The 19,303-nt window shown below is 44.2% G+C and overlaps 1 protein-coding gene across 6 annotated transcripts in view; it reads right to left on the minus strand.

Moving 5' to 3' along the window:
* bub1 (BUB1 mitotic checkpoint serine/threonine kinase) overlaps positions 1 to 19,303 on the minus strand; it is a 128,808-nt gene that overhangs the window by 42,137 nt on the left and 67,368 nt on the right. For all 6 annotated transcript variants that reach the window (XM_072500068.1, XM_072500071.1, XM_072500069.1 and 3 more), the window contains 5 exons: positions 17,067 to 17,186; positions 12,253 to 12,384; positions 5,892 to 5,988; positions 5,719 to 5,806; positions 4,590 to 4,749 (listed from right to left, as the gene is read on the minus strand). In XM_072500068.1, coding sequence (XP_072356169.1) covers positions 4,590 to 4,749; positions 5,719 to 5,806; positions 5,892 to 5,988; positions 12,253 to 12,384; positions 17,067 to 17,186 — 597 coding nt within the window. The remainder of the gene's footprint in view (positions 1 to 4,589; positions 4,750 to 5,718; positions 5,807 to 5,891; positions 5,989 to 12,252; positions 12,385 to 17,066; positions 17,187 to 19,303) is intronic.

Below are 19,303 nucleotides of genomic sequence, written 5' to 3' on the forward strand. Positions count from 1 at the left end.
GCCCCATCTACGCTCCTAGCACTAAGTGAGTCCCAGTCAATATAAGCGAAGTTAAAAATCACTCACCACAACAATCCTGTTACTTTTACACCTTGCCAAAATATCTGTTCCTCCATCTCCGGCTGGCTGTTGGGAGGCGATAATAAACCCCCCACATTGTAACTACACCCTTCCTGTTCCTGAGCTTTACCCGTACTGCCTCGCTGTATGAGCTCTCTGAGGTGTCCTTCCGCAGTACAGCTGTGATATTTTCCTTAACTAGTAGTGCAACTCCACCACCCTTTTTATCTCCCTCTCTATCCTGCCTGAAACATCTGTATCCTGGAACGTTAAGCTCCAATCCTGTCCTTCCCTTAATCAAGACTCTGTAGCGGTAACATCATCAAGTACTAATCGAAGCTCCAAGTTCATCTGCTTTACCTTTTACACTTCTCGCATTGAAACAAATGCACTTCAGTCCACCAGACCCTCTTTGATCAGAAAGCACTCCCTGCGTGCTCTTCCTCAGAGTCTTGCTGGCCCTATTCTCTAGTTCCCCTTCAGTTAATTCACCTTTGCTTTGGTTCTCACCCACCTGCCAAACTAGTTTAAATCCTCCCGTGTGACACTAGCAAACCTCATTTTAAGACTCTTGTAAATTAGGGACATTCCTTGAATGTACTGCCTCATAATTTATTTTTAGCTCAGTCTTTTTAGAAAGAAACTGCCATTTTGCTTCCTCCCCAACCCTCCAGATCACCACTTCCGTCTCCCAACCCTTCTGCTCACTGCTTTCCTCTCCCGAACCTCCACCTCACTGCTTTGCTCCATAGAATTTACAGTGCAGAAGGAGGCCATTCGGCCCATCGAGTCTGCACCAGCTCCTGGAAAGAGCACCCCACCCAAGGTCAACACCGCCACCCTATCCCCATAACCCAGTAACCCCACCCAACACTAAGGGCAATCCTGGACACTAAGGGCAATTTATCATGGCCAATCCACCTAACCTGCACATCTTTGGACTGTGGGAGGAAATCGGAGCACCCGGAGGAAACCCACGCACACACGGGGAGGATGTGCAGACTCCGCACAGACAGTGACCCAAGCCGGAATCGAACCTGGGACCCTGGAGCTGTGAAGCAATTGTGCTATCCACAAGGCTACTGTGCTACCCTTGACCTTCTTATTTTCTGCTCCCCGGCCCACCACTCTCAGCCCCTCTTGCTTGCTTCATCCCTCTCCTGAGCGTTGGGGAATGGTTGGGCAGGTCGGAAAGGCAGCCAACAGATGGATTCATGGAGGTTGCGAGCGAATGGTTAGGCGAAAGAGTTGCTACATTAGTAAGATGAGTTTTGGCTAATTAGGTTCAAGGCAGCAACAGGTTTTTAATGTAAAAGTTACGGGTCGAGAATATACCCCACCATTATTACATGTTTTCTTAGGAGAAATTGATTTTTTCTTTGCATTTTGTTTAGGGTTACATTAGAAGTGTTGAACAAGGGATAGCTGTATTACATGGGCTACTGTCACACGGGAGGGTTTAAACTAGTATGGCAGGGGTGTGGGCACGGGAGCAATAGGTCAGAAGGTGAGAGCATTGAGGGAGAACTAGGGAATAGGGACAGTGGGGCTCTGAGGTAGAGCAGACAGGGAGAAGTTGCTGAACACAGCGCGTCTGGTGGCCTGAAGTGCATATGTTTTAATGCAAGAAGTATTACGGGTAAGGCAGATGAGCTTAGAGCTTGGATTAGTACTTGGAACTATGATGTTGTTGCCATTACAGAGACCTGGTTGAGGGAAGGTCAGGATTGGCAGCTAAACGTTCCAGGATTTAGATGTTTCAGGCGGGATAGAGGGGGGTGTAAAAGGGGGGGGTGGCGGAGTTGCGCTACTGGTTAGGGAGAATATCACAGCTGTACTGCGGGAGGACACCTCAGAGGGCAATGAGGCTATATGGGTAGAGATCAGGAATAAGAAGGGTGCAGTCACAATGTTGGGGGTTTACTACAGGCCTCCCAACAGCCAGCGAGAGATAGAGGAGCAGATAGGTAGACAGATTTTGGAAAAGAGTAAAAACAACAGGGTTGTGGTGATGGGAGACTTCAACTTCCCCAATATTGACTGGGACTCACTTAGTGCCAGGGGCTTTAGACGGGGTGGAGTTTGTAAGGAGCATCCAGGAGGGCTTCTTAAAACAATATGTTGACAGTCCAACTAGGGAAGGGGCGGTACTGGACCTGGTATTGGGGAATGAGCCCGGCCAGGTGGTAGATGTTTCAGTAGGGGAGCATTTCGGGAACAGTGACCACAATTCAGTAAGTTTTAAAGTGCTGGTGGACAAGGATAAGAGTGGTCCTAGGATGAATGTGCTAAATTGGGGGAAGGCTAATTATAACAATATTAGTTGGGAACTGAAGAACCTAGATTTGGGGCGGATGTTTGAGGGCAAATCAACATCTGACATGTGGGAGGCTTTCAAGTGTCAGTTGAAAGGAATTCAGGACCGGCATGTTCCTGTGAGGAAGGAGGATAAATACGGCAATTTTCGGGAACCTTGGATAACAAGAGATATTGTAGGCCTCGTCAAAAAGAAAAAGGAGGCAATTGTCAGGGCTAGAAGGCTGAGAACAGACGAAGCCTGTGTGGAATATTAGGAAAGTAGGAAGGAACTTAAGCAAGGAGTCAGGAGGGCTAGAAGGGGTCACGAAAAGTCATTGGCAAATAGGGTTAAGGAAAATCCCATGGCTTTTAAAAGCAAGAGGGTAGCCAGAGAAAGGGTTGGCCCACTGAAGGATAGGCAAGGGAATCGATGTGTGGAGTCAAAGGAAATGGACGAGGTACTAAATGAATACTTTGCATCAGTATTCACCAAAGAGAAGGAATTGGTAGATGTTGAGTCTGGAGAAGGGTGTGTAGATAGCCTGGGTCACATTGAGATCCAAAAAGACGAGGTGTTGGGTGTCTTAAAAAATATTATGGTAGATAAGTCCCCAGGGCCTGATGGGATCTACCCCAGAATACTGAAGGAAGCTGGAGAGGAAATTGCTGAGGCCTTGACAGAAATCTTTGGATCCTCACCGTCTTCAGGTGATGTCCCGGAGGACTGGAGAATAGCCAATGTTGTTCCTCTGTTTAAGAAGGGTAGCAAGGATAATCCAGGGAACTACAGGCCGGTGAGCCTTACTTCAGTGGTAGGGAAATTACTGGAGAGAATTCTTCGAGACAGGATCCACTCCCATTTGGAAGCAAATGGACCTATTAGTGAGAGGCAGCATGGTTCTGTGAAGGGGAGGTCGTGTCTCACTAACTTGATAGAGTTTTTCGAGGAGGTCACAAAGATGATTGATGCAGGTAGGGCAGGGGATGTTGTCTATATGGACTTCAGTAAGGCCTTTGACAAGGTCCCTCATGGTAGACTAGTACAAAAGGTGAAGTCACACGGGATCAGGGGTGAGCTGGCAAGGTGGATACAGAACTGGCTAGGTCATAGAAGGCAGAGAGTAGCAATGGAAGGATGCTTTTCTAATTGGAGGGCTGTGACCAGTGGCGTTCCACAGGGATCAGTGCTGGGACCTTTGCTGTTTGTAGTATATATAAATGATTTGGAGGAAAATGTAACTGGTCTGATTAGTAAGTTTGCAGACGACACAAAGGTTGGTGGAAGTGCGGATAGCGATGAGGACTGTCAGAGGATACAGCAGGATTTAGATTGTTTGGAGACTTGGGCGGAGAGATGGCAGATGGAGTTTAATCCGGACAAATGTGAGGTAATGCATTTTGGAAGGTCTAATGCAGGTAGGGAATATACAGTGAATGGTAGAACCCTCAAGAGTATTGAAAGTCAGAGAGATCCAAGAGTACAGGTCCACAGGTCACTGAAAGGGGCAACACAGGTGGAGAAGGTAGTCAAGAAGGCATACGGCATGCTTGCCTTCATTGGCCGGGGCATTGAGTATAAGAATTGGCAAGTCATGTTGCAGCTGTATAGAACCTTAGCTAGGCCACACTTGGAGTATAGTGTTCAATTCTGGTCACCACGCTACCAGAAGGATGTGGAGGCTTTAGAGAGGGTGCAGAAGAGATTTACCAGAATGTTGCCTGGTATGGAGGGCATTAGCTATGAGGAGCGGTTGAATAAACTTGGTTTGTTCTCACTGGAACGAAGGAGGTTGAGGGGCGACCTGATAGAGGTCTACAAAATTATGAGGGGCATAGACAGAGTGGATAGTCAAAGGCTTTTCCCCGGAGTAGAGGGGTCAATTACTAGGGGACATAGGTTTAAGGTGAGAGGGGCAAGGTTTAGAGTAGATGTACGAGGCAAGTCTTTTTACGCAGAGGGTAGTGGGTGCCTGGAACTCGCTACCGGAGGAGGTGGTGGAAGCAGGGATGATAGTGACATTTAAGGGGCATCTTGACAAATACATGAATAGGATGGGAATAGAGGGATACGGACCCAGGAAGTGTAGAAGATTGTAGTTTAGTCGGGCAGCATGGTCGGCACTGGCTCGGAGGGCCGAAGGGCCTGTTCCTGTGCTGTACATTTCTTTGTTCTTTATTTTGTTTGTATTTCACTCACTGCTTGAAGTTGACACCATAAAACATATTCTTACCTTCGCTGTAATCCTCCGAATCTTGCTTCGGCTGTGATGGTACCCCATAGAACGGAGTCGATGCTAGTGGGGCTACAAAGCCAAAATCCGCTGTATCATTGGGATTGATTGCCAGGGTTCTGTTATCACAAGCAGCCCAAATAGCACGATCATCTGTACACTGAGCAAAAGTTTTTTTTAAAAAGTAAATTTCATACTTTGCAAAATAAGTTACAAGATCTAGAATTTTCCCTAACACAGAATTAAAACATTATTGCTGGTTTACTGGACATTTTTACATTCTGTTACAGGTGTGTAACAGAAAATTATTTTAAGGCTTTTTATTCCTCATTCTTGGTTGGGAGGATGAAAGAGAGACACACAGTGGGGAGCGTGTTGGGGGCAATTTATGATATCATAATGACTATGTGACATCACAAAGTGATTTCAACCAATAGAGTTATGAAAATACTCAATACATTTTCAACAGGAAAATATATATAGCAAGCAGTGATGAAATATGTCCTAGTTACTTCTACGGCAGAAAATGCCAACTTATAAAATAAATTCAGGAAATACTCAGCAGGTCAGGCAGCATGTGTGGAGGCTGGAATAGATAATCTTTCAAGTTGATGAACTTTCATTGGAAACCTGAAACAACCTAAAAACGTTGTTTCTGCTTTCCAATGAAAGGATACTAGGATATTTTGACTAGGGCATTTCTTCTTTGTGATTTATACCAAACACTTGGAAGATGGTTAGAAAATTAATACGCTTCTCTTACAGCCACATTAGTTTCACGTTAGCCTCAATTTTGTTTCTGTTGTTAGAAAGTTTGGGTTCAACCGCAATTACAGAACTGAAAAACATAATCTAAGCTGATATTTCATTGCATTACTAAAGGAATGTGGCACTGTCAAACGTACTAGATCTGCCTGTTCTGTGATTCATAAAAGGACATTAAAGATCCCATGGTACCTAGTATCCCAAGTGTCCTAGTAACATTTCTTCTTGAACCACCACCACCATAAACGAACAGGTCATTTATTTAATTGTTGTTACAACATAGCTGCTGCATTGCTATGTTCCAAGAAATAATTCAATGTGTGTGAAGCACTTTGGTAGGGCAGCAAAAAAACAGAAGTCTTACCTTTGCTTTACTAGCAGTGAACGGTTTCTCAGACAATTCTCCCCATGGCTTCGATTCTGCAGGTTTACTATTCAAGTCATTTTGTATGCTGCAACATCACAATGCTAATTAACAAGAGTCAAACTGGTTACAGATTTTCAAAAAATAAAGTTATAAGATACTGCTCGACATACCTATTTACACCACCGGCATCATCTTCAAAGATAGAAAACTGAAAAGTGGAAGGTGGAGCAAAATTCATACCCTGAGTTTCCATGGATTGATGGTTGTCTTGAGGAAATAAATGGAGGCAAAAAAATTAGGGGGCGTTATTCAAATGAAACTAGTCACAGAACACTTCCAGAAATTTCCACCAAGATCTATGTTCCTGTAATGACCCTCATGAGACCCAGAGGGACAACATAATTGATTTCCCCATGGGTCTCGTGGAATAAGAGCTCCCCCGCTGATGGGCTGAGGTTTAGCAGCTGGGGCTCATGAAATCAATCCTTAAATGCTGACCTGGATTGGGACGGCATGACTGGTAAATCCTGGTTGGTAACTATATGCTGTATGCTGCGTTGCAGCCTTTTCTTTTGACTAGAAAATAAACTGTGTTTTCTGAAGATTTTGTGACTACATATACTTTGCTAATGAGAACCTTATGCATGAAATGAGAAAAGACAGTGTGAAGTATTACAGTGCCAATGCTTAGTGCTCAGCTACATTATTCTGAGAAAGTACCAAACAGCGATCTTCATCATAAACAGGAATGTCCTCACCAGGTTCTTTTTTAAAGGTTCACTTATGGGATATGGGGGCCGCTGGTTAGGCCAGCATTTATTGCCCATCCCTAGTTGCCCTTCAGAAGGTGGTGGTGAGCTGCCTTCTTAAACCGCTGCAGTCAGAGGTGTAGTTACACCCACAGTGCCGTTAGGAAAGGATTTCCAGGATTTTGGCCCACGGGACAGCACGGTAGCATTGGGCAGCATGGTAGCACAAGTGGCTAGTTTCACAGCCAGGGTCCCAGGTTCGATTCCCGCTGGGTCACTGTCTGTGAGGAGTCTGCACATCTCCCCGTGTCTGCGTTGGTTTCCTCCGGGTGCTCCTGTTTCCTCCCACAGTCCAAAGACGGCAGATTAGGTGGATTGGCCATGATAAATTGCCCTTAATGACCAAAATGGTTAGGAAGGATTATTGGGTTACGGGGATAGGGTGAAACTGAGGGCTTAAGTGGATCAGTATTGACTCGATGGGCCGAATGGCCTCCTTCTGCACTGTATGTTCTAGGTTAGTGAAGGAACGGAGTCAGGATGGTGAGTGACTTCGAGGGAAACCTCCAGGTGGTGCTGTTCCCAGGTATCTGCTGCTCTTGTCCTTCTAGATGGTAGTGGTTATGGGTTTGGAAGGTGCTGTCTCAGGAAGCTTGATGAGTTAGTGTAGTGCATCTTGTAGATGGTTACCACTGTTCATTGGTGGAGGATTTGATTGTTTGTGGAAGGGGGAGCAATCAGGCGGGCTTTGTCCTGGATGGTGCTGAGCTTTCCGAGTGTTGCTGGAGCCGCACTCATCCAGGGAAGTGGAGAGTATTTAATTACACTCTGGGCTTGTGCCTTGTAGATGGTGGACAGGCTTTGGGAGGGGGTCAGGTGAGTTACTCACCTTGGAATTCCTAGCCTTTGACCTGCCCCGGTAGCCACAGTATTAATGTGGCCAGTCCAGTTCAGTTTCTGATCAATGATAATACCCTGGATGTTGATTGTGGGGGATTCTGTGATGGTAATGCCACTGAATGTCATGGGTGATGGTTAGAGACTCTCTTGTAGAAGATGGTCATTGCCTGGCATTTGTGTGGTTGTAACTTGCCACTTGTCAGCCCAAGCTTGGATATTGTCCAGGTCTTGCTGCATTTGGATATAGACTGCTTCATTATCTGAGTCATGAATGGTGTTGAACTTGTGAAGTCATCTGCGAACATCCCCAATTCTGACCTTATCATGGGAGGTAATTGATGAAACAGCTGAAGATTGTTAGGTCTAGGACACTACCTTGAGGAACTCTTGTAATAATGTCCTGAAGCTGAAATGATTGACCTCCAACAACACAACCATCTTCCTTTGTGCCAGGTAGGACTCCAACCAGCAGAGATATTTCCCCGATTCCTATATGACTCCAGTTTAGCTGGGGCTTCATGATGTCATACTCAGTCAAATGCTGACTTGATGTCAAGGGCAATCACTCGCACCTCACCTCTGGCATTCAGGTTTTTTGTCCATGTTTGAACCAAGGTTGTATTAAGGTTGGGAGCCGAGTTACCCTGGCGGAACCAAACCAAGTGTCCGTGAGCAGTTTAATGCTGAGTAAGTACCGCTTGATAGCACTGTCGATGGCTCCTACCCAACCATTTCAAAAACAAGCTTCATAGTGTAATGCAGGGTTTTCAAAGTGTGGATCGCAGACGGGTGTCAGGAGGGTCGCTGAGCGATCGATCGCAGAGTTGCCGCAGTGATCCCGATCTGATCCCGGGAGAAGGGCCCAATGTTGTATTCTCTGGCCCCCTTAATAGCTTGGATTTTCTCTTCCACCGGGTGCAAACCGTCCTTCTCAACCTGATGTCCCAGCTATATGATCTCTCTTGCCTGCAAGATGCACTTGCTCCTTTCCAGGCAGACACCTACCTCAGACAAACGGCAGAGAATTTCTCCCAAGTTATTCAGGTGTTCCTTCTTGGAGGCTCCTGTAATCAATGCAGCGTCCAGGTTGACCATCACCCTGGGGATATCTTAAGGATGCTCTCGCCATAACCCCTGGAAGATTGCACAGGCTGATGATACTCCAAATGGGAGCCCGGTGTATTCATACGATCCCTGTGGGTAATAATGGCCACATATTTCCTGCACGCCGCGTCCAATTCCAGAAGGAGGTACGCATGGCTCATATCCAATTAGTAGAAAGTGTAGCCGATGCAGTTTCCTAGGTTAGGGCGAGGTTTGCCAACTTTGCATATAGGTCTTCCACGTGACATTCAATACCTATCCAAACAGGAGGCTTTGTTGACCGTCATTTTATAGTTGCCAGTCAAGCGGATGGTCTTGCCTGGTCTGAGCACCACCTGGACTGGACCAATAATCCCCAAGTTCTCCAGCTGGCTCAGCTTGTCGCCCACCATTGACAGCAGGGCATATGGAACTGGACGGTCCCTCAAATACTCTGGGTCCATGTAAAGTTTGGTCATGGCCTCCATTATCTCTTGGGTATTTCCCCAGATATAATGATAATAATCTTTATTGTCACAAGTAGGCTTACATTAACACTGCAATTAAGTCACTGTAAAAAGCATCCAGTCGCCACATTCTAGCGCCTGTTTGGGTACATTCAGGGAGAATTCAGAATGTCCAAATTACCAACAGCACATCTTTCGGGACTTGTGGGAGAAAACCGGAGCACCCGGAGGAAATCGACGCAGACACAGGGAGAACGTGCAGACTCCGCACAGTAACTCAAGCCGGGAATCGAACCTTGGACCCTGGCGCAGTGAAACAACTGTGCTAACGTGACACCCATATAATTCGCCTGTACCCATTCTAATCATCTGTTGCCAATCTAAGCAGAGTCTTTGTAGCCACTCGAGACCCAGGAGACTAGGTTTCAACCCCTGCACCACTAGCAATGGCAGTTGAACTGATTGTTGCCTATCAGTAACTGGAGTCGCCGTTGTCCTAATAATGGTTAATGGTTCTCCGGTACACATCTCCAGCTGTGCCTTAGTGACTCTTTGGCTCATGTGCTGGATCCCCGAACAAATGTTCCTGTATGTTTTTTGTCCAATGAGAGAGACAGCATCCCCTGTATCCATTTCCATATCCAACAGGTCAGCATCCAACTGGATGGTTATCTTGATGGGGATCATTGGTGCCATAATGCAATTTAGTTGCATGCAATCACCCTCATTGGGCTGAGCTAACTGTAGAGATCTGGCCCGAGGTAGTTGTTGATTCTGGCATTCCTGGCCCCTATGGTTTCTGTGACCACAAGTGTAGCCGTTGCGAATCCTCTTCCTGGACCACAGGGAAGGTGTTTCGTCAGGCTGCAGTGGCTCCTTGGCCACGGATTTGGGAGTGGGTGGGGAGGGGGGGCAGCAACAGGCGTAGCTCACCGGAATGGGGGGCAGCCAGCACTATGTACATCCATGTCTATTATGTAGTCTTGGAGTTCCGGGACTCCCTTTTCCATGTTTTCATGTGAGAGGGATAATTCTACGGCCATTTTTTTAGATCCAAGGACGGTTCTGCCAATAGTTGGGTTGCCATGTTATTAATGCCACGCACTGGACAGTCTTGTAACACCTCCGGAAGGGATGGCCAAGTCGTGTTCGGCAAGCTAACGAAGGTTGGTCAGGAATTCCATGACCAAGGGTAGCACGGTGGCGGAGTGGTTAGCAGTGCTCTCTCATGGCGCCGATGACCTGGGTTAGATCCCAGCCCTGGGTAACTGTCCATGTGCAGTTGTACATTCTCCCCCTGTCTGCATGGGTCTCACCCCTACAGCCCAAAAGATGTGCAGGTGGATTGGCCATGCTAAATTGCCCCTTAATTGGAAAAAATAATTGATTACTCTAAATTGTTTTGGTTTTTTAAAAAAAGGAATTCAGTGACCAATTCCCCGGGATTCTCCCGGCGGTGTTGAACCGGTATTTCTGCACGATCATCGATGGTTTGGGGTCGTAATGGTCTACAACATGCACTACAAGCTTATTAAAGGTCTTTGAATCTGGGGCTGCCAGGTAGGTAAGGCTTTTGATCACATTGAAAGTTGGGGCTCTGCAGGCGGTCAGAAGTATTACCTTTTGACAATAGTCTCCTGCAACAGATTTTGCCTGGAAGAAATACCGCATCCATTCTGTACACTGGGTCTAATTTTCCACAAGTGTCAAAGGCCTCAAACCTTCTAAAAAGAGACATTTTAGAATTCTCTCCGCCCTTGCTCTCCATGAGCCCCACAGGGAGATCAATTGGGTCATCCCTGTGGGTCTTGAGGATTATTATACCATTGTAACAAAATATTAGGGAAGTGAATAAATGAAAAACAAGAAACCCCGCATTGATGTAACACTTTTGATTACCTCAAGGCAACTGTTGTAACAAAGGGAAACATGGCAGCCAATCTGTACAAATGACACGCAAACAGCAGTGGGATAAATGCCCAAGCTAATCAGTGTCAATTAAAAGAAAAAATTGGAGAACTCCTAATGCACATTCATAACTGTCATGGGATCTTTTATGTCCACCTGAAAGGACAGACACGGTCTAAGTAAATGTTATCAAACGATGACATCTCCAACAGTGTAGCATTCCTTCCGAATGGCTTTGAAATATCAGCAAATTTCATGTCCTCAAGTCTTTGGAATAATCCTGCCACCCAAGACCCTTTCACTCAGTGGAAAACTTGCTGCGCTGACACCTGGTGCAAAGTTAAACCCATAGATTTCTGACTCCGTGAGCATGCATGACACCTATAGGCAATTATGCAAGGAGTCTTCATTTCAACTCATTAATATTATATAGGGTTTTGTGACATTTAAGTTTTGCAGTTTACAAATATACCAGTCATTTTTATGATCGAGTTGAAGTGGGGAATGCCTTGTTATAATTATTTTGTACTCTGATTCATGCGCACTACAAACTTTTATATAGGATGATACAAAAAAGGCAGGCATTCCATTAGCATGGGTTGAATTGTAACCGAGGTTCCGAAGATGAAATGTCAGATGTTAACCCATGGCTGAAAGACAATTGCAGGATGGAGGATGGACTGCAGCGGCTCAAGAAGGCAATTCATCACCACCTTAAGGCCACTTGGAAACAATTCCTGGCCTTGCTAGCGATGCCACATCTCATGAAAGGATAAAAAGAGGATACATATGGGGTAAAAGGCAATGACAAATTTGAAATCACATTCAGCATTTAATAAAGGCACATTGTACAATCAAACAATGGGTTTTGACAGCACTGGATTGGAGTTCCTAGCTCTGCCCCAGCACTGGAAATCCATTAATACCCAAGGAGAGATGAGGATTCTAGATGAAATCAGAAATAAAATTGAGGCAAATCTCAACATCACATCAGCTTGTTATATGCAGGGGAGATCTCACTGGACTAGAAACCAAAAAAAGATGGCGATGATACAAACATGGCTAACTATAGACATGAGACTGCAGTGGTTCAGAGGTGGATCACCACCACTGTCTCAAGGACAATTAGGCGATGGGCAACAAATGTTGGTCTAGCTAGCGAATCCCACATCCCATGGACTAATTTATCTTTTTTATTATTTGTCTAAGATAAACATTTGGCAAAATAATAACTAGTGTAGGCAACAAATGGATTCATAAAATAAATAAAACTTGGTTAAATGTACAGAAAACACTAAGTTAGAGGGGTACAGTCCAGTCTGACAAGACAGGCCGAGGAACTAAAAGAAGCACCCCTAAAAAAAATTAAATAGCTCGAACTATGACAAGCAAACGCAAGATAGATAAAACTCGCTTTGACTTACCATCCTTTTTACAAAATGTTTTGGAATCTGTTTCCTCTACCTCCATTTGATCCTCTGCAAACACACTTCCATTTTCTTCCCGTTGTGGCAACGCAGGGATCACCGGTGCCTGAAACATGTCCATTATAGCATCTACCAGAAGAAAAGAGCCTTCAGCTTATGCACATTGGACTGTGCTACACATTTATTCTAAATTGGATTTGCAATTTTAAGTTAGTCACAAATTAGAGATGATAAAACCATTTCTCTTGGAGATAGTTACATTTTTGGAATTTTTTCCAACTTTCTTAATTCAGATTCAGGCTCCTTCAGTATCAGTTCCAACTTTCTTAACCTTTGCCAGTGGCCATATTTGCCTCGAGATCCAGTGAGTTTTTTGCCATGTACTCGGGAAACTAAACCACAATTCTCCATCTAGTAGTTGCTTTAAGCTCATGGACCCATCTAATGCCTCAATAAGCTCTCATCGTTTCCAACAGTAATAGGGTATCACATCAGACCTCATTTTAAGTTTAAAATATCCAATTTTACAATCAGCGGGCACATGAACAGCTAGATATTTACAATAGATGTCCATCCACTTAACTTTCAAAATGAATAAAAAGCTTGCAACACTGAAAACAATGGTAGCCCTGAATAACATCCAACTGCACAGCATTTCTTCTTACATTCAGGCATTGCACACGGCCTAATTATTTCACCAAGTTGCTCCTGCGATCTCAACCGCCCTCGGATTTATAAAATCTGTTTACACAAGTCTACAAACTGACTCATAAAATGAATCTTTATACGCCAGGAAGTAATGGTTGGAACTTGTTGGATTTTGACTTTTCAATCAGTCAAATTTAGATAGGAAACACCAGCCATATAAAAATGAAAGCAATAACATTATATTGTTTGAGTATGAATATCTAGAACTGCTAAACCCTCAAACAGTCTTGGGGATAAGTTTGGCAATTTGCGGAAGTCCTGATGTACTAACTGGCAGTTTGAAGGTACAGACATCAAATTAAAACCTGGACAAAAATGTCACTTTTTGTTACAGAAGCATTTAATCGTTAAAAAATATTTTAAAAACAAAATGTAGCACATTGAATTAACAAGCTGGTATTCTCTGGTGGTAGAGCATACATTTGCACTCCTAATCGCCACACTTTTTAAGTTCAGCACCTCACATGGTTGTTATGGGGAAAATAGAAAATAAACAACAGAAAGGAATTAGCTACCTGCTACGTCGTCAAGCCTTTTGAAGCCAATTTCAGAAATGCATCAGTGTAGATGGCAGCAGTGGATGCAAAAGGAGCAACAAAAATAACTTGTATTTGTGCAGTGCCCTTTAACGAAGTAGAATCTCGCAAGGCATGTCACAGGAGCATTATCAAACAAAATTTGATATCAAACTATAAGGATATATTAGGTCAGGTCACGAAAAGTTGTCAAAAATTTGAGAGCCAGATACGCAAAGAGGTTTAGGGAGTTAATTCCAGACTTGAGCAATGGAAAGCAAGAGTAAATGACAGGCAAGATTTTAAGGAGTGCAGAGATCTCATAGGGAGGTGGTTACAGAGATAGGGAACAGCAAGGAAGATCCAAAAACAAAGATGGGATCTTTAAAACTCTTAAGAATTGTTCGACTGCGAGCCAGTGTAGGTCACTAAGCACAGGGGCGAAGGGGGTGTTAAAATACACACACAAGAGTTTTGGGTGAGCTTAAGTTTACAAAGGAGGCATGGCCAGCAGAGCAATGGATTAGTCGAGGAGAGAAGTAATAAAAGGTACAGGGAAGGGTTTCAGCAGCAGATGTGTTGAGACAGGGGTGGAGATGGGTGATGTTGTGGAGGGAGAGGTAGACAGCATTGGCGCTGACAAGAGAGAAATTGGGGTTGGAAGTTCAGCTCGGAGTTTTCTGTCAAATAACTCTCCATTCTGACTTTTCCCTTCAATTTTAAATTGCCAACAGATCTTGATGTTCCGATTTACAACTTAACCATTAATGAGGAAGCAGGAATTATCAGCATAATATCACTCGTTAATAATCCAGATACCAAAAATAATGCTCAGTGGTCACGGGTTTAAATCCCACTATGGCAGCTGGTGGAATCTGAATTTAATTAATAGATCGAATATAAAGCTAGCATCATCACTGGCTGTTGTGAAAAACCATCTGGTTCACTAATGTCCTTTAGGAAAGGAAATCTATCATCCTTACCTGGCCTATATGTGTTTTTAAAACCATTCATGAGCATCAGTACCCAGGCCAGCATTTCTTTTGCAAATCCCGAAATGGTGGCGAGCTGCCACCTTGAACTGCTGCAGCACATAACAGTGTCAATTATATCCACAGGGTGGGGAGTTCCAGGATTTTGACCCAGAAACAGTATTGGATTGACGATTCATTTCTAAATTTTACTGGAATATAATTCAACTGCTGGTGATGGCCTACAGCACCTCATGGACGACCAGTTTTGAGCTAAATCTATTCAAACCCATCCCATTAAGTGGTAGTGCCATACCAAATAATGGAGGGTGCGCTCAGTGTTAAAATGAGACTGTGTTTCACAAACACCTTGCGTTGGTTCATCTTACCAGTACTACCATGGATAGATCCATCTGCAAAAGGTAGGTTGGTGAGCGAGAGACCGTAGGTTATTCCCTCATATTTGTTTCTATATCATCTGCCACAGATTCAGCCTGGCAGCTACATCCTTCATTACTTGGCCGGTTAGGTCAGTCATTGTGCTACCAAACCACTCTTCGTGATGTGCATTGAAGCCTCATATTTTGTGCTCTTGCTGTTCTCGTGTTTTTATCCCAAGTAACATGCAACATGAAGCAGTACTGATTCCTCAGCTGAGGGTGGCCAGTATATGGTAATCAGGAGGAAACTTCCTTGTCCATGTTTGATTTTTGCTATCAGACATCATTGAAGTCAGTGTTGAGGACTCCCAGGGCTGCTCTCTTCTGACCATTGTGCCACCCACTCTGGTGGGTCTGTTCTGCTGGCAGGACTGGACATACCAGGGATGGTGATGGAAGAGTCTGAAATATTGCTGAATGATATGGTGGAGGCAACAAGGAGAGAGGGAGGGAATGGGTCTGACTGAATTGCTCTGCAGAGAATTGGCATGGACTCAATGAACTGAATAGCCTCCCTCTGTACCATTATCACTCATCTGTCAGGAGGTTGCTTACCTTGGCTTTGGGACAACTCTCCCAATTTTAGCATAAGTTCCAAGATGTTAGTGAGGAGCAGTTTTGTAGAGTCAACTGGGCTGACCATGCTTTTTGTTATGTCCAGTTTTATTCTTTTTTTTAAAAAATATTTTTATTGAGTTATTTGAAAATTTTAATAAAAATAACAATGACATCAACATGGTATAATAAACATTCCCCCCAGCCATCTCAATCTTCACGCACCCCAACCATAAAACAACAATCCAGCCCTCCCCCCCCCCCCCCCTTGGAATACTACTTCTGCTGACATTTTAATTTTCCCCGAGAAAGTCGACGAACGGCTGCCACCTCTGGGTGAAGCCGACCATTGACCCTCTTAAGGCGAACTTTATTTTCTCGAGACCGAGAAACCCAGCCATGTCACCAACCTAGGTCTCTACACTCGGGAGCTTCGAGTCCCTCCAGATTAACAAGATCCGTCTCCGGGCTACTAGGGAGGCAACAGCCAAGACGTCGGCCTCTTTAGCCCCCTGAACTCCCGGCTCTTCCAATACTCCAAAGATCGCTATCTCCAGACTCGGCACCACCCGTGTTTTTAGCACCGTGAACATTGCCTTAGCATAACCCTGCCAAAACCCACTAAACTTCGGGCATGCACCTGTAAATACCTAAACCCGTTCCCTGCTGGCAATTCAAATTTATCCTCCAAGGTTTTCAACCTGGGAAACATTCTATTTAGAAATAGATCCCCATCATTCTAATTCCTGCCCTTTGCCATCTCCGGAACCCGCCAGCTAGCCTACCCGGTACAAACCAATGACTATTATAAATCGGGGTCCAGACCAAAGCTCACTCCACTCTCTTATATCTCCTCCATTGCCCCCAGATTCTCAGAGCCGCCGCCACCACCGGACTTGTGGAGTATCGGGCCGGCGAGAACGGAAGAGGTGTCGTTATCGGTGCTCCCAGACTGGTGTCGTCCAGTTTTATTCTTATTAGACTCATTCATGAGGTTTAATACAACTGAGTGGTTCGTCATGCCATTTCAGAAGGCAGTTAAAAGTCAGATCTATTGCTGTGGATCTGGAGTCACATGTAGGCTAGACTGTGGGTGAATAGCAGATTTCCTTCCCTAAAGGGTATCTAATAAGAACATTAATTTTATTGAAACCCAGACGTTTAATAGGCACCATTACCCCCCAGACCGCTGAATTACTGGCCCAGCAACATAACTAACACCTGGCCATACCCATGTCTTTAATGTAGTAAAATCTTTGCTTCACAGGAAATTAATCAGATAAAATTTGACATGCAGCCAAATTAGACATTTGGGATACATGTGACCCAAAACAGATTTTAAGGAGTTTGTTAAAAGGAAGAGGGTACAGAAGCTGATGGAGGAATCACAGAGCTAAGGACATGAACAGTTAAAAGAGTGACCATCAAATAACAATGAGGAATGGACAAGTGAAACAAGTGGGGGGGGGGGGGGGGAAGAGAGAAAGAGAGATATATCCAACTTTCTCGCAAGTTCAAGTCAACACCGTTGTTGCGCATACATTTTAATTAGAGTATGCAACTCAACATTTGACAGTATTCATGTCCAAATGGCACAATGCTAATTGAAGTAAATTTCTTACCCAATGCTTCTTTGGTATAAACAGTTGGTGAAGGCAAGACTTTGGATGGAGTAGCTTGAACCAAGCCAAATGAAGAGTTTGGAGTGTGGGATCGATTCCCAACTAATCCTGAAACATTTCCTGTCAGAGTTGAATTTTAAAGCCAACAATTAAATATTTAAAGACTCCATTCCCAAACTTATGATTGCTAAGATTGCAGAGAGAAAAAAAACCTAACAAAAATGTAAATCTCAGACGGTTCTGTGCTTTTAAAGATAGGTTTTGAGGGGAGTACCATATCATCTTCTGATGAACCACCAAGCACTTACATAGCAGCTAAGAATGTGAGAGAAGAAAACAATACTAAGGTACAGAGAGCCAAGAATTGGCCAATCAGTGGCCAAGGAAATAATAAGCATTCCAGAACAAAACAAAACACAAAGAGAGGTTCAGACAATTAGCCAAGATGACAGACTCTCTCAGGAAGGAGACTGCTTTGTTGCTGATGGTAATGGCTTGTTGACTGCAGCAAATTGTCACCACTGGCTTGGTGTCTGGATCATGTTTTAGTAACAGCTTAGTGTGTGATGGTAAGCCATCCTATTGACTGAGCAATATAAGCAGATGAAGTGCAAGGATAGATCTAACATGTAACTGAGCACTTGTAAGTCAAAGACCTTCCCATTCACAAGGGTTAAAACTCCAGCTGAAACAAGTGCACCCGAGGAAGCGGCTTCTGTGGCTCCAGTCTAAAAACTGTAGAAATACTGGAGAAAGCATGCATCTTAGCCATTGCATTGAGCACAACCCCCAGTCTAGAATATAAATTAAAATCCTTGAACGTTCATGTTCAGCTAGACCAAGAACTGTGAAGAGATGGGTTGTCCGGGTTTAGTCATATATTCCTGTGCTGCTGCAATCTGGACCTATGTTGGCGTTAAGGAGTCCAGGTTTCTGTAGTCACATGTACTTTCACATGCATGTTGCAGTCTGGAACTCTGGATAATGGTGGGATAGAGGCTCCATATTTCTTTCCATCACAGATACCAGGAATCTCTCCCACTCTTACCATCTGGCACTAGTATATGGTGGAAGGATTTACAGTTTGATAACACAAGGTTTGGAAGCAGTTTAGAATTCAGCAAAGAAGGACCACGGGGTTGATTAAGGGGAAAATAGAGTAGGAGAATAAGTTTGCAGGGAACAGAAAAACTGACTGTAAAGTATTCTATAGGTACGCAATGAGAAAATGATTGGCGAAGACAAATGGAGCTCCCTTACAGTCAGAAATACTTGGGATGTATAATTGGGGACAAAGAAATGGCTGAGCAACTAAACACTTTGGTTCCGTCTCCACAAATGAGGACTAAATCAGATACCAGAAATGTTGAGGAATGCAGGTTTAGCGAGAGGGAGGAATTGAAAGAGATCAATATTAGTGGAGAAATGGCATTAGGGAAATTGATGGGATTGATGGCTGATAAATCCTCAGGGTCTGATAATCTACATCCCAGAGTACTTAAGGAAATTGATCTAGAAATAGATGGTTCAGTTGGTCATCTTCCAGAATTCCATAGACTCTGGAACAGTTCCTGCAGGTTGGAGGGTAGCTAATGTAATTCCACTATTTAAAAAGGGAGGTCGAGAGAAAGCAGGGAATTATAGATCAGGAAGCCGGACATCACTAGTGGGGGAAATTCCAGAATCCATTATCAAAGATTTTATTGCAGATTTTATCACAGAGCACTTGGAAAATAGTGGCGGGATTGGACAGAGTCAGCATGGATTTATGAAGGGGAAATCATGCTTGACAAATCTACTGGAATTCTTCAAGGATGCAACTAGTAGAGTTGATGGGGGAGGGGGGTGAGAGAGAGAGAGAGAGAGAGAGAGAGAGAGAGAGAGAGAGAGAGAGAGAGAGAGAGAGAGAGAGAGAGAGAGAGAGAGACAGTGGATCTGGTTTATTTGGATTTTCAAAAGGTTTTTGACAAAGTCCCGCATAAGAGATTAGTATGCAAAATTAAAGTGCATGTAGTGTATTGAGATCAATAGAAAATTGGTTGGAAGACTGGAAACAAAGAGTAGGAATTAACCACTCTTTTTCAAATTGGCAGGCAGTGGCTAGTGGGGCACCGCAGGGTTCGGTGCTAGGACCCCAGCTATTCACAATATAAGTGAGGGAGCAAAATGTAATATCTCCAAATTTGCAGATGACACCAAGTTGGGTGGGAGGGGTGAGCTGCGAGGAGGATGCAGAG

Source organism: Scyliorhinus torazame, chromosome 4, assembly GCF_047496885.1.
Source record: "Scyliorhinus torazame isolate Kashiwa2021f chromosome 4, sScyTor2.1, whole genome shotgun sequence".
In the NCBI taxonomy this organism is placed as follows: domain Eukaryota; kingdom Metazoa; phylum Chordata; class Chondrichthyes; order Carcharhiniformes; family Scyliorhinidae; genus Scyliorhinus; species Scyliorhinus torazame.